The following is a 12,088-nucleotide window of genomic DNA, read 5'->3' on the forward strand; positions in this document are numbered from 1 at the left end:
CCCAAGGACACACCACAGAGCTGGGAAGGACTCCGGCTTGAACTCCCGCCAGAGTTCAAGCGCAGAAAGAAGCACCTAGAGCATGAAATTTTATTCAGCCTTTATTTCTGCAGGCGGTGTGCCGGACTGTTGCCCATTCCTCTAGCCGGCCACAAGTTCTCACTCCCCGCAGCTCTGGATCAAGGAATGAAACAGATCCAGGACCCGATTCCTCAGAGAGCAAAATGCAGAAACAGGGCCTGTTTACTGCAGACCGCTCCCCGCACAGGGCACAGGGAGGGACCCTGGAGGTTCCCAGGCTCATCCTCACTGTGACCCTCAACCAAGTCAAGCCCTGGGGGATCCAGCAGCAAGCAGGGAAAGAGCTCCCCACTTAATTATTCATACGGCAGCTGCTCCTTCAAGCTGAAGAATGAAATGTTAGAATTCCAGCTTCTGAGAAACTCAGGGAACATGGAAAGGGAAAACAATAAGACCCGAGAAAGGGGGGGGCGGAGTGCAGGGAGCTGCTGGGACACCGCCACCCCTCACCCCCCAAGCGAACTACCTCAGTCCTGTTTGTGCCATTCATACAGAACGAGCTTCAGGTGTCTGTCTTATCTCTCCATGTTCTGGAAAATGCATCTACTCTGCACAAGGAGCTTACAAAATCACTACTTAGTTACAAAGTGCTTCATCTAAGGTCACCTGGTTTATGCACTGAAATTCCACAGACGTTTAACAAGAGGAATAACTGGTACATCCATCGATTAGGTAAATAATGCAATTGCCCCAATTGGAACACTGATATTAGCTCCCTAATCAGTATTTTTTTCCCATTTATTTGATGAGGGTGGGTTGATAGGGTTTTGAGGGATGCGTAAGGTTGCTGTATATTGTACATAAAGCTTTTTCTTTCTTCCAATGGTAAGGGCTCTAATGTTAACCTTCATCATGAGGGACCCTGTGCAAGTTTTACAGGAAAAGTAAATTGAAGAAATCATCAGGAACCTCTCAATACTATCAAAAAATACAAACACTGGTCCAAGGATGATGGTCTCCATCCTTGGCCAGGTGTCTAAGTTGTGCAGATGTGGAAAAGGAACCAACCCTTCTGTACACTATTCTAGGTCACTCAGGACCTCAGCTTTAGCGACAGTGTTCTCTCCATGTACAGAAGAAACTATAAGTAGAGACCTAAGCATCATGTACCACACCTCAAAGAGGGGCACAGAGGGTATTTTTGGAACACACAAAAAATTTTAAGCTTTACTAACATAAAAAACAAAAACAAAAACAAAAAAACCACCTTCCTGTCAATGAGGGACATTTAATACATTCTAAAAAAATAAGAACAATTTTTAGTGTTAGAAAAAATGGCCCTTTATCGGAGAGGAGTTAAGGACATCAAAAAAGGCGCCATGCTGGCAAAAGATGTCTCCTCCCCTGCAGCCACCCCGTGGCTCTCTTAGTGGAAGACGGTCTCCTGCTTGGGAGAAAGCAGAAGCCAGTAACGGTTCCCTGGGCTCGCGGGCACTGTACTCCTGCCACAGACGTCTTTCTGAAATGTCATCCGCTCGTAAGGCTCTTCCACGAGCAGTGGCTCACTGACCCCTCTGGGGCACTACAGTACGAAGCTGGCCTCCGTGACCCCGCTTGCAGACCACGCCCTTCCAGCCTGGTGCCAGCCTGCTCCCCCGCCCTCCGCCCCACGGCTGGGTCTTCAGCCCCCTCTTCCCTCTCCCTGCGGGGCCTCCGCTCACGTCTGTCCCTCCGTCTAGCTAGATGAACTCCTACTAGTCCTTCAGTGCCTCTGGACACAGCGGATCCACCAGGCTTCCGAGCTGCCCCCTCCAGGGCCTCCCTGGAGAAACCTCGATCACGGCACTCACAAGTGAGGACTGCAAAGCCTTTATCTTCCGGTACACCTTCCACACTAGGAGGTGACCAACAGCAGTTGCTAAAGTCTTGGTTGATTCTACAGGAGGAGCTGATGGCTCCAGACTGACAAGCGTGAGAGCTGACACACAGGCGGGGATCTTAAGGAAAACTTCACACAGAGTTGGTGTCCTGTGAAGTGGAACTTGCAGGATGCACAGACGCACCGCAGCGAGGAATAACGTGCAAAGACGAGAGACTAATGATGTGAGCAAAAGAGACGAAAAGTTGTGGCGTGCTGCTGCATGTGTGTGCATGTGTGTAGCGTGTCTGCGTTAACATATACACATATCTTTGTAATTACTCTGCTTCTGTTGGGGAGAGGCGGGAATCGGTACCCCAAATGCAGGTCATATCGGTCCAAGCAGACCGCAAACTCGTCGGGGAGAGACGGTCTCCTAGTTCCCTGCGTCCCCTCCCCACAGGTAATATACACACATTTGCCCCGGACCTGGACCTCCCCTGCATACCACCACCTAGTACCATCTAGTTTTGGAAAGAATTGACACAGAAATCATTATTGTGAGTTGAAATACCTGTTAACCCATATAGAAGAAAGGTTTCCATTTAGTGAAGACAGATACTGGAATAAACCTGGTAGAAGGCTCAGATAATTAGGACATACGGTGCTGGGGGAAATGTAATAATATCACCGCAATTCTTTTTAAGCAAGCCTCTCCCCTATAGGGGGAAGTAAATAATCCAGGAAGGTGAACTGTAACACAAATCAGCCAACTGTCACATAAATCTCCTTCTTTAATTTTACAAAACTTAAGAGAGAAACCATTCAGGTTACTACAAAGAAATCTTTAAAATGAGCTCATTAAATGCAAATTAAAACAGAAACACTGAATAAGCGCTGGGCCACAATTAAAGGCTGAAGAAACAGCAGGTAAGAAACAATTCTCATTGATCAAAGAACGAAAAGCTAACAGAATAGAGTATTCTGCATTGAAACTGCTTTCATGAATATGAAGCATTTCGAAGTAAGGAGTTGTTTTTTTTTTTTCTCTCATTTTTCAAAGAAGCTTTGGAGGTAGAAATGGATCTGCATATCTTAACACAAAGTACTTCCATTGTATCATTTTCAAGCAATGAAGCTCTGAGGTTTCAAAAAAATGTGGACTTCAAAAAAATCCTTAGAAATCGTTCCAAAATTGAAAGGGGCAGAAGGTCATCATTTCTGAGCCTTTGGACCCAAAGAAAAACTGTACATAATTACAGAAAATCGTCTATGCAAAGATTCAGTAGAATTTCTTTTATGACACAATTGTACCTCATGGTAAATAGAAGCTTGCAGAGCCTGTCTTGAGTACTTCGATGTAGGGTCACTTTTTATCTAAAAGTATTGAAAAGGCAAAGCGAGTACAAGTACACAGTACCTTCAACTAGAAATATAAACTCTGAGACTTTAAAATTCATCACATGTAAGTTTTAAAACAAATATATAGATTTATAGGAAAATAGTAAAGTGAGAGCGTACACTCAAGATAGAAAGAGCTTTTTTTTTTTTTTTTTCTATTTTATTCACTTGTGTATCCCTGGCACCTGGAGTGGCACTGGGCACACAGCAGGTGCTCAATTATTGGATCTGCTTTCATGAAAATAAAACAATAGAAAATGAGAAGTGAGGGGAGGGGTTCCTTATAAATTCATTTTAAAAATTAAAATATACTGGTTTTCATTTATCATGAAGGCAAAACTTGAAATATTTTATGGGACACAAGGGAGAAATGGGAATTCTTATAAACACTGCCAGCAACGGCAGAGGCACCAAGAACAGTTGTGCAGTGGTGCACCGTTCAAAAGAACTAAACCTGAGCAGGGATGGAAAAAGGGAGGGAGAGAGTAAAAACCCAGTAGGTGTTCTCCTGAGAAGGTCAGTCTCGGGGAAGATGTCTTTTTGAAATTCTTCAATCCTGAGGAGCAGGGCAACGTTTGCTACCTTGTTGTATTGGATAGAAATGTAAAATAGGATGACTTATTTTAGAAAAATTTAGAAATACCTACAAAAATTCGAAATCTACTAATCCTTTGACTAGAAAATCCACCCGGAAATCGTAATAAGATTTTTACTTTACATATTTGCTTACATATGCAAATAAAAAGATATGAACACAAACATTTCTGATGATAGCAATCTGTAAACCTAATGAATGCTCATTTATTGAAGAGTATTTGCATAATTCGCGTACATCCACAAAATAAAAGAGTAACAGGAATTACGGTGGGGTGGAGTTGCACAGGCAGACATGTATGTTTTCTAAGAGATATTAAGTTAAACAATGTACAGATGTGACTATGTTCTAATTATTATTTTTTTTAAATCAAAAATCTCTTTAAAGAGTAAGACACTGAATTTGAATTTCAATACTGGCAATGTTATTGTATACATATGCGTTCATTTTAACATCTGATACTACTGAAATACCTAAATCCAGTTCCACAGGAGTTAGAATATACCACAAATATCACTACTAAATTTCAATTTTAAACAAAAGGAATTGCTAATTTTTAAAAGGGTGAAATATATTTTTAATCGTGATGCCAAAAATCACATTTTTCTAAGTAGAATTTTCTTAGGCCTTTCAATTCCATTTTACATTATCTTGATGTCATTCTCCAAACTTCTCAAAGTCATCAACGCCAACTTCAACTAAACTATGTTTCTATGGCTGTCTGGGTCAGGGCATTTAACCTATCAGTCATAATCCAAGTGAGAAATAGGAGTACTTTTGAGACAGTCTCTGTGTCAAGAAGGAATCCTAGGTTTTAAGAATGTAAAAGAAAGTCTAATTCTATTGGCAGTAAGGTAACAGTCAATCTCCTTTATTCCTATTTTACCAAATTACCTCTTTTTGTTTTTCTTCAAAGTAAGCCAAGCTTTAAATAAAGTGGAAAAGTACAATTTGTAGTAAAGAAGGTGTAGCAATTAAAGAGAGCATAGGAACGAAAGGGGCAAGTTGTGAGTACCACAATGTCTTTAACAGAAAAAAACAATCCCAGAAATACATTGATGTATATTTTGATCTCCAGCTTATCACTGGGTATAAAAGGCTCTAATACCTTTCCTGGTTCCAAAGTTTGGTCACAGAAACAGGAAACCCATTACTCCATGATATATTTTCAATCGCCTCCACTTTCACTTCCCTTCCATACTCCAACACAACCAAATCCAAAATTGGCAATTAAGATTTTTATTAAAATGTGCCCACTGACCGAATTAGGCAATGCAACTAATTGTATAAAATAATTTACTGCATATTGTCCACATGGTTTTTACATGTGAGGGACTTTTCTTGGGAGGGGGCAGGGATTTCACTATTTATGTTGTGATACATATTTGTTTGCACTATGAAAAACAATATCTGGAGTATGAGAAAAGCATCTTCTAAAATCCACCTTATATTCTCCATGTAATTACAAGTTACTAATAACTGTCTAATCATCAAATACAAAGATCATACTCTTTCCTTCTGTGTCCCTGGATCCCAAATAAATTAAACCGCCTAAACATAGCTCATCCTAACAAAGCTTTTATATAGTCATTTATCAGATAATAATTTGGATTTAAGTAATGATTTTTAGATCTTAAGTTCTTGTCTTTATATTGCTTTACTGTAAATTTGTTTCTTTTAAAAGTATCCATGCACTAGATTAAATTAAAATAAGATTTGCACAATTGTCTTCAAAATAAAATATAGACTTTTTCCCCCTGTAAAATGCTGACGTGATAGATTTTGAAAATTTTCTTCTACTTGGTTTTCTGAATCAGTTCAGTGTTGTTTTTACAAGTAGATTTTATGTAGCAGTCACCTAAAAAGGCTCAAAAAAGGTTCATAAAATTTTATGAAAAATTTCTAAGAAAAATGTCTTAATTGGATGACTTTCAAAAGTCATTCATCAGAAGTCATACGTGCTCGAAAAGTAAGAAAAATTGGACAGCATCCTTAGGTTTTATCATTGCAGCAAAGACAGTGTCAGTTAACTGGCATGATTCTCCCAGCAAGTAGAATGTTTTACATTTTAACATTAATTTCCTAAATAAAAGACTTCTGACGAGCTTATCAGTGCATACAAACTTACATATTTTAAAAATCCACTTCTCATCTTTCTCGACAGACCACTTTTGACTTCAGATGTACTCGTCGTACTCAAAAGTATTTTGTAAGTGCGCCCATCAAAAATAATCCCCAAAGAGGCTCACCAAATCTTCCATACACAATCTAGAGCAAGTCTCTGTCATAACAAATCCCCAAATAACAACTGTATCTAATCATACTGTGCATTAACTCTAATTTCAGAGATTACCGCTAAAAAAAAAAAAAACCAAAAACAAAACCCCCAAACCCCAAACCCACAACTTTGGCTTAACAACCCTGTAAGGGAGAAACTTTGCTAACCTTATACATCACAGTGTTTAAAAACAGTTAGAAGAACCATTTCCAAAGCTTTAATCACCGAAATGCACCTAGGTCATTTTGTGTTGAGTAATAAGAATTCATTCTGAAAAGAATTAATCCTTGTTATTGTTTCCTCTTAATTCTTTCATCTCAGACCTACAATGAGAGATTTAAAAGGAAAGACCGGAGGGAGAAAGACGTTTAAATCCATCCGCAGGGATTTCTTTTGAGCCTAGAGTTTAATGTTTCGCTAGGGTTTCCCCATAGAGAGTCCTACAGACGGTGGGTCCCAATCTGTTCCTAACTGGAAGACAGCTACCAAGGCGCCAGGAGGGACGGAGACGCCGGGCGCTCGAGAGGGGCCCGCACACCGACCCCCACAGGTCTGGCAGGGCAGTGCGCTCGCGGTGGGGACGCGCGACCCAGCCTTCACCTTGGGAGGTGCAGAGGCGCACACCAGGGTCCCCGGAGAAGTTGTCTCCAGCGGGAAGCCGGTCAAACCACGGGCGGGGTGGGGGCTTAGAACACACACACTTATTCTCCTGGTCCTCGGCGGGCACCGGGAAGCCCGCCGCGCGGGCTGAGCAGGGGCGGACACTGCCGCCCTGCCACTGACAGTTGACCCCGGCGGACACCCTGGAGGTCCCCGTCCGCCGAGGCCCGGCGGGGCGGCGCAGAGAGGCTGTACCTGGCAGGCACCCACGTACCTATCATGGTCACTGGGCAGGTGGAGACTGCTAGGCACGCAGGAGCCTCCGCGCACACCGGCACCCGCCTGTGCCTCCCGCCAGTGTGGCTCCGGGGGTAAGTCTTCCGGCACTTGCCTCCCCTGTGCCCGGCCTTCGGAATGCGCACGCGCAGACGGCGCGCACCAGGGGCCTTCTGGGAGTCGTAGTTTTACCGCGTAGTTTCTCCTCACCCCGCCCCTCTCCCTCCGGCCGCCGGCCGCAGTCCGCCGCCGGCCTTCCGCCGCCATTCGGGATTCAGGCCCAGGAAACGTACGTCACGGGGGAACTGGGCCATTCGGCCTTAGTGTTGACGCGTCGCTTAGCAACCGGGAGGCTTACCTTTGGAAGCTTGTTGCAGCTTTTGCCGCGGTCCTTCGCTCTTCCCGCCCCTCCCCTCCCCTCAACTCCCTTCACCTAGGAGCTGCCAAACATCTGGATCAACCTGGGCGCTACGAGGGGTTGAATTTCTACCAGTATCGCGCCTTTTTACATTTTTTTTTTCCCCGAACTCCTTCTCACATCCGTAAAACCCACTGCTTCTTTTACTACACGTTTTATGAGAACAAGACATTTTCTAGGAAGATGGTGGCAGAAAAAGAGACCCTGAGCTTAAACAAATGCCCAGACAAGATGCCGAAGAGGACCAAGCTGCTGGCACAACAGCCGCTCCCGGTGCACCAGCCTCACTCCCTGGTTTCTGAGGGCTTCACAGTCAAAGCCATGATGAAAAACTCAGTCGTAAGTGATCTTCTTGCATTGAATGCACTCGCTCCGAATCAGGGGACACCAGATTATAGATGGTGGCCGGCCCTGTGATGGATTCTGAGTCTCTGTCCTGGGTGGTCTTTGGCAAAAATGGCAATTACTCTGCAGATGGTGCCCACCAGAGTGTGCAGGTCCAGGCTAGGTCGTTAGAAAGGATCTCGGGCAAGTGAGGTACTATACTCATTGATAAGCACCTGCCTAATAACCCATGGTTTCTAGACCATCCAAAATTACTCCTAAACTATTTACACGGAAAAAAAAAAAAAAAAAAGACCCTCTTTCCCTATTTGATTCCCAATCTAGCCCCACTCCTCAGCAAAGGACCTTATAAAAGGCGAGTTCTTAGAAATCATAAAGTCTTGCAAAATGTGACATGTGCTGACGTGCACCCAGAAACATAAACTCATTAAATCATCTACAATAAGAAATCTCATCAATTCAACCTAAGAAGTTTTAGAATATCCATACATTTACTTTAACAGCCCTCTTTCTTACAAAATAATTTCAGCCTGTAAGAGCACTGATAGGCAATTTAATATGAAGTCTATTTCCAGATAGACCTTTTAAATGATAAATTTAAACAATCCAAGCTTCAGTTCAAGTATTTCTATTACTACAATTCATATTTAATTTCCATAATTGCTATAGTAAAAATATTCTCAATACTATTAGGGGAAAGACAGGGTTTAAAATGCACACAAGTGAATTAGCTACATGCATGAAAGGTTTTAAAAAAAACTTTCATAGTTGTTAAGCAGCTTTAAATTTGGTATGCTAAGCCAGGTTTTACTACTGACAGACTAAGCAAGCCCCTGTCTAGGAATGAGATATTAATAATAAATGCGGCTTTCAAATTTGTATAATTTACACTCTGGGAGCATCTGACTTATTGTATAGCAGCTCACTATGTTAAATGAATAGTGTTGTTTTCCACTATCACATTATCTCTTTTATATAAATGTTGGAAACCTAATACCTTATTCCTAAACTGCATCCTTAAAATACATGAACGAAACAGATTACCTCTAGATCCCTGGGTCAGATTGCCATATTAGTACACAAAATGATATTTAGCTTATTGGAATGTGTGTCACTTGATTTACAACAGGTAAAATTCATGAAAGTAGATGAAATCCCTGCTTGTTGTAACCTGCAATCTTTTTTACATGTTTTTCCCATGAATAGGTGGTCATGGGAGTCCAGATGATTCATTTATCAGCAATATAGAATACGATCACCATTCAAGCTAATTAATTGTTTTTTCTTCTACACAGTATTTGTAATTATAATCTTGGTCATTTTTTTCTTTTTAAAAAAATTTTTTTTTTACATTTTTTAAAAAAATTTATTTTTGAGAGACAGAGAGAGACAGAGCATGAGCAAGGGAGGGTCAGAGAGAGAGAGAGAGACAGAATCAGAAGCAGGCTCCAGGCTCTGAGCTGTCAGCACAGAGCCCGATGTGGGGCTTGAACCCAAGAACCATGAGATCATGACCTAAGCCAAAGTCTGACACTCAACCGACTGAGCCACCCAGGCGCCTCGGTCATTTTTTTCAATGTTATATTTTTTCACAGACACATAAAAAATTGATCATTTTCTCTTTTGTTTGTAAATTTTTATTTATAATCATGTTTATTTTTTAACATAGCCTTATACCTAAAGTCATAGTTCCTGGAAAATTAAGTATTTCAGTATTGCCCAATATAGTAAATATGCTTATAAAACTAAAATAGCAAAAAAAAAAAATTGATTATGAAGAAGCCTTCTTTATAAACAACCTACATGAGTTAAATATCCTCTTATTTTGCATTTTTAGAGAAAATCTCTTAGTGTTATATCTGTATTTCCATTAAGAGCCTCAGAACAGGATGTGTCATTCTTTCTTTCACTTTATTTAGTGAGAAATCACAATTCATAAATGCAGATATTATCCACATATTCATTCATTCAACCAAAAACTCCATCTCTTTTCCTTTTTTTTTTTTTTTTTTTTTGCTAAGCTAGGAACATTTGGGATTAGCAAAACAAAGTCCCTGTCCTTCGTCCTCCAAGGAAAACTACCACACAATAATAAAGTCTTGATAAAAGAAAGATACCATTTATACAAAATAACTTCAGGGGTATAGGAAGTGAAACTTTTCATTTTTATCTCCAATATTTACCTTTCACCATTTCTGTCTTCAGCAATGTGAACCTTTTGGCATTAAAAAGTCAGAATACCTCTCTCTCTTTCTTAAGGTTTATTTCTATTCAGAAAATAACATGCCAGTCTCCAGCTTCTCTTGATTACAACTGCTGTCCAAGTGTGGACACCTATATCATTTTTCTGGCATTGAGACTTCCCTTCAATTGCCTCTTTCAGAAACTTCCTAATTAAATGAGTCACCATTCCAGTGCGCCTCCACAAAAGATGTATGCAACTGCGCCCCAAAGAGGTCTATGGAGATTCCCAGTGTTTCTTTGAGAATGTTCTAGTAACATATACACTTGATCATAAATTGATTTGATCAGATGGGCTGTGCAAACAGAAATCCCTATCTGAACAGTCATATTCTCTCTCTCTCTCTCTATATATATATATATACATATATATGAATAAAAAAATTTATAAAGTAATAATAAGCATAAGTGGCTAGGTTTTTAAGACCCAATGTCAAATAAGCTTCTTCCTTTACTTCCCTGAAATTATTATTGCATTCTGTTTGAAAACAAGCAATGACAAAATTCCTGAAGTCAGAGACTAATATCAAATTCATCTTGTTATGTGTGCCTGAAAAGAGTGGTAGGAGATACAGAATTTGAAGATTTCATGTTCCATTTTCCCTGTAAAGGCCTTGTTTCATGGTATGTTGGAATCTATAGCCAGAAAGCAGTAGTTCAGCGTTGTATTGGTTTAATCTCAAATGACAATAGGTGCCTTCTGTGCTAATACACTTTATCATAAATCAAGTTAGGCTATAGGCCCCAGTTATGATGATACAGATTGACTTCAGCTTAAGCTTTATACTGTAGCTTTCCTTTTCAACGGGCATATGTTTTATGTTCAAAGCTTAGGGGAATGGGAGAAATAATTCTGTAATGTTACATATGTAGAGACTTTTATACTTACCAATCATATATTCATTCAACACATAGTGGTAATGGTCAACATTTATACATTATATATTAAGGTATTGACTTGGCTGCTTTAACAGAGACCCAATAACAATAGTTTAACTAAAATGGAAGTTGTTTCTGTTGCATAGAAAGGTCCAAGTTTGTTGGGCACTGCTTGTATATTGCTTTGTATCCTGTTGGATGATGTCCTCGGTCAAGGTGGGGTCACCACCATCAGGGTCAAATCCCTACCCTCAAAAAGAAAGAAAGAAGCAGCAGCAAGCTCCCTTTTGGAGGCCTGGCCCAGGCACCACACCACACTTTCATTCACATCCCACTGGCCAGAATTTGGTCATAGGCCTATACTTTCCCTTTCTACAAAAACCTATGAAAAACAGACCCTTGCAGGAACTCCCAGGCCCCCACACGTTCCATCAGGAAAAGGGCTAAGAAAGCTATATACCTACAAAAGGGCATAATGTCCAGCACCTACCTCAGGCATGGTGAGGGGGGCGGGGGAGCACCTGTAAGAAGAGGCAGGAAGAAATGGACAGCAAGCAGCTTCATCAGAAATGTGTGTCCCAGAAGTTACACTTGTCACTTCTGCTCAAATCGGTTGCAAAAACTTACTTTTGTCTCCAGTTGTAAGAGAGGCTGGGAACTGTAGTCTCTGACTGGTAGCTCTATGTCTAGCTGAAACTTGAGGCATTTTATTACTGTAATAAGGGGAAAAAGGAATAGTAGCAGTGAGCGTGGTAATTAGAAGTGTCCACCGCCTTAGGGTGCCGGGGTGGCTCAGTCGGTTCAGCGTCTGCCTCTTGATCTTGACTCAGGTCATGATCTCACGGTTCGTGGGTTCGAGTCCTGTGTCAGGCTCTCTGTCCCTCTCTTGGGATTCTCGCTCTCCCTCTCTCTCTCCCCCTCCGTCACCCTCTCTCTCTCTCTCTCTCTCTCTCTCTCTCTCTCTCTCTCTCTGTCTCTCAAAATAAACTTAAAAAAAAGGTATACACCACCAGTGGTAAATATGCTCTATTGCTAGTGAAGAAAAGGAAATAAACAAGCAAAGTAATTGCAGGACATGTAAATACATGTCCGTCCGTGGTAAGGCTTAGAAATATTTGCTCAGCACGGTGGAAGTACTAACGATGAGGAGACCTCATCACCCTTTGTCTGGGCTTT

General features: G+C 41.2%; 2 protein-coding genes across 3 annotated transcripts in view; one reads left to right on the forward strand and one right to left on the reverse strand.

Moving 5' to 3' along the window:
- PRKN (parkin RBR E3 ubiquitin protein ligase) overlaps positions 1–7,279 on the reverse strand; it is a 1,335,825-nt gene extending 1,328,546 nt beyond the window's left edge. Inside the window, exon 1 of the mRNA XM_049653164.1 lies at positions 7,028–7,279. Coding sequence (XP_049509121.1) covers positions 7,028–7,034 — 7 coding nt within the window. The 5' untranslated portion in view covers positions 7,035–7,279. The remainder of the gene's footprint in view (positions 1–7,027) is intronic.
- Positions 1,505–12,088, forward strand: part of PACRG (parkin coregulated) — a 510,987-nt gene continuing 500,403 nt past the window's right edge. Inside the window, exon 1 of one of the 2 annotated variants that reach the window (XM_049653163.1) lies at positions 1,505–2,124. In XM_049653163.1, coding sequence (XP_049509120.1) covers positions 2,071–2,124 — 54 coding nt within the window. In that variant the 5' untranslated portion in view covers positions 1,505–2,070. Of the gene's footprint in view, positions 2,125–7,334; positions 7,787–12,088 lie in introns of those variants that run through there. The other variant, XM_049653162.1, reaches the window with a different exon arrangement.

This window comes from Panthera uncia, assembly GCF_023721935.1.
Source record: "Panthera uncia isolate 11264 chromosome B2 unlocalized genomic scaffold, Puncia_PCG_1.0 HiC_scaffold_24, whole genome shotgun sequence".
NCBI classification, from domain to species: domain Eukaryota; kingdom Metazoa; phylum Chordata; class Mammalia; order Carnivora; family Felidae; genus Panthera; species Panthera uncia.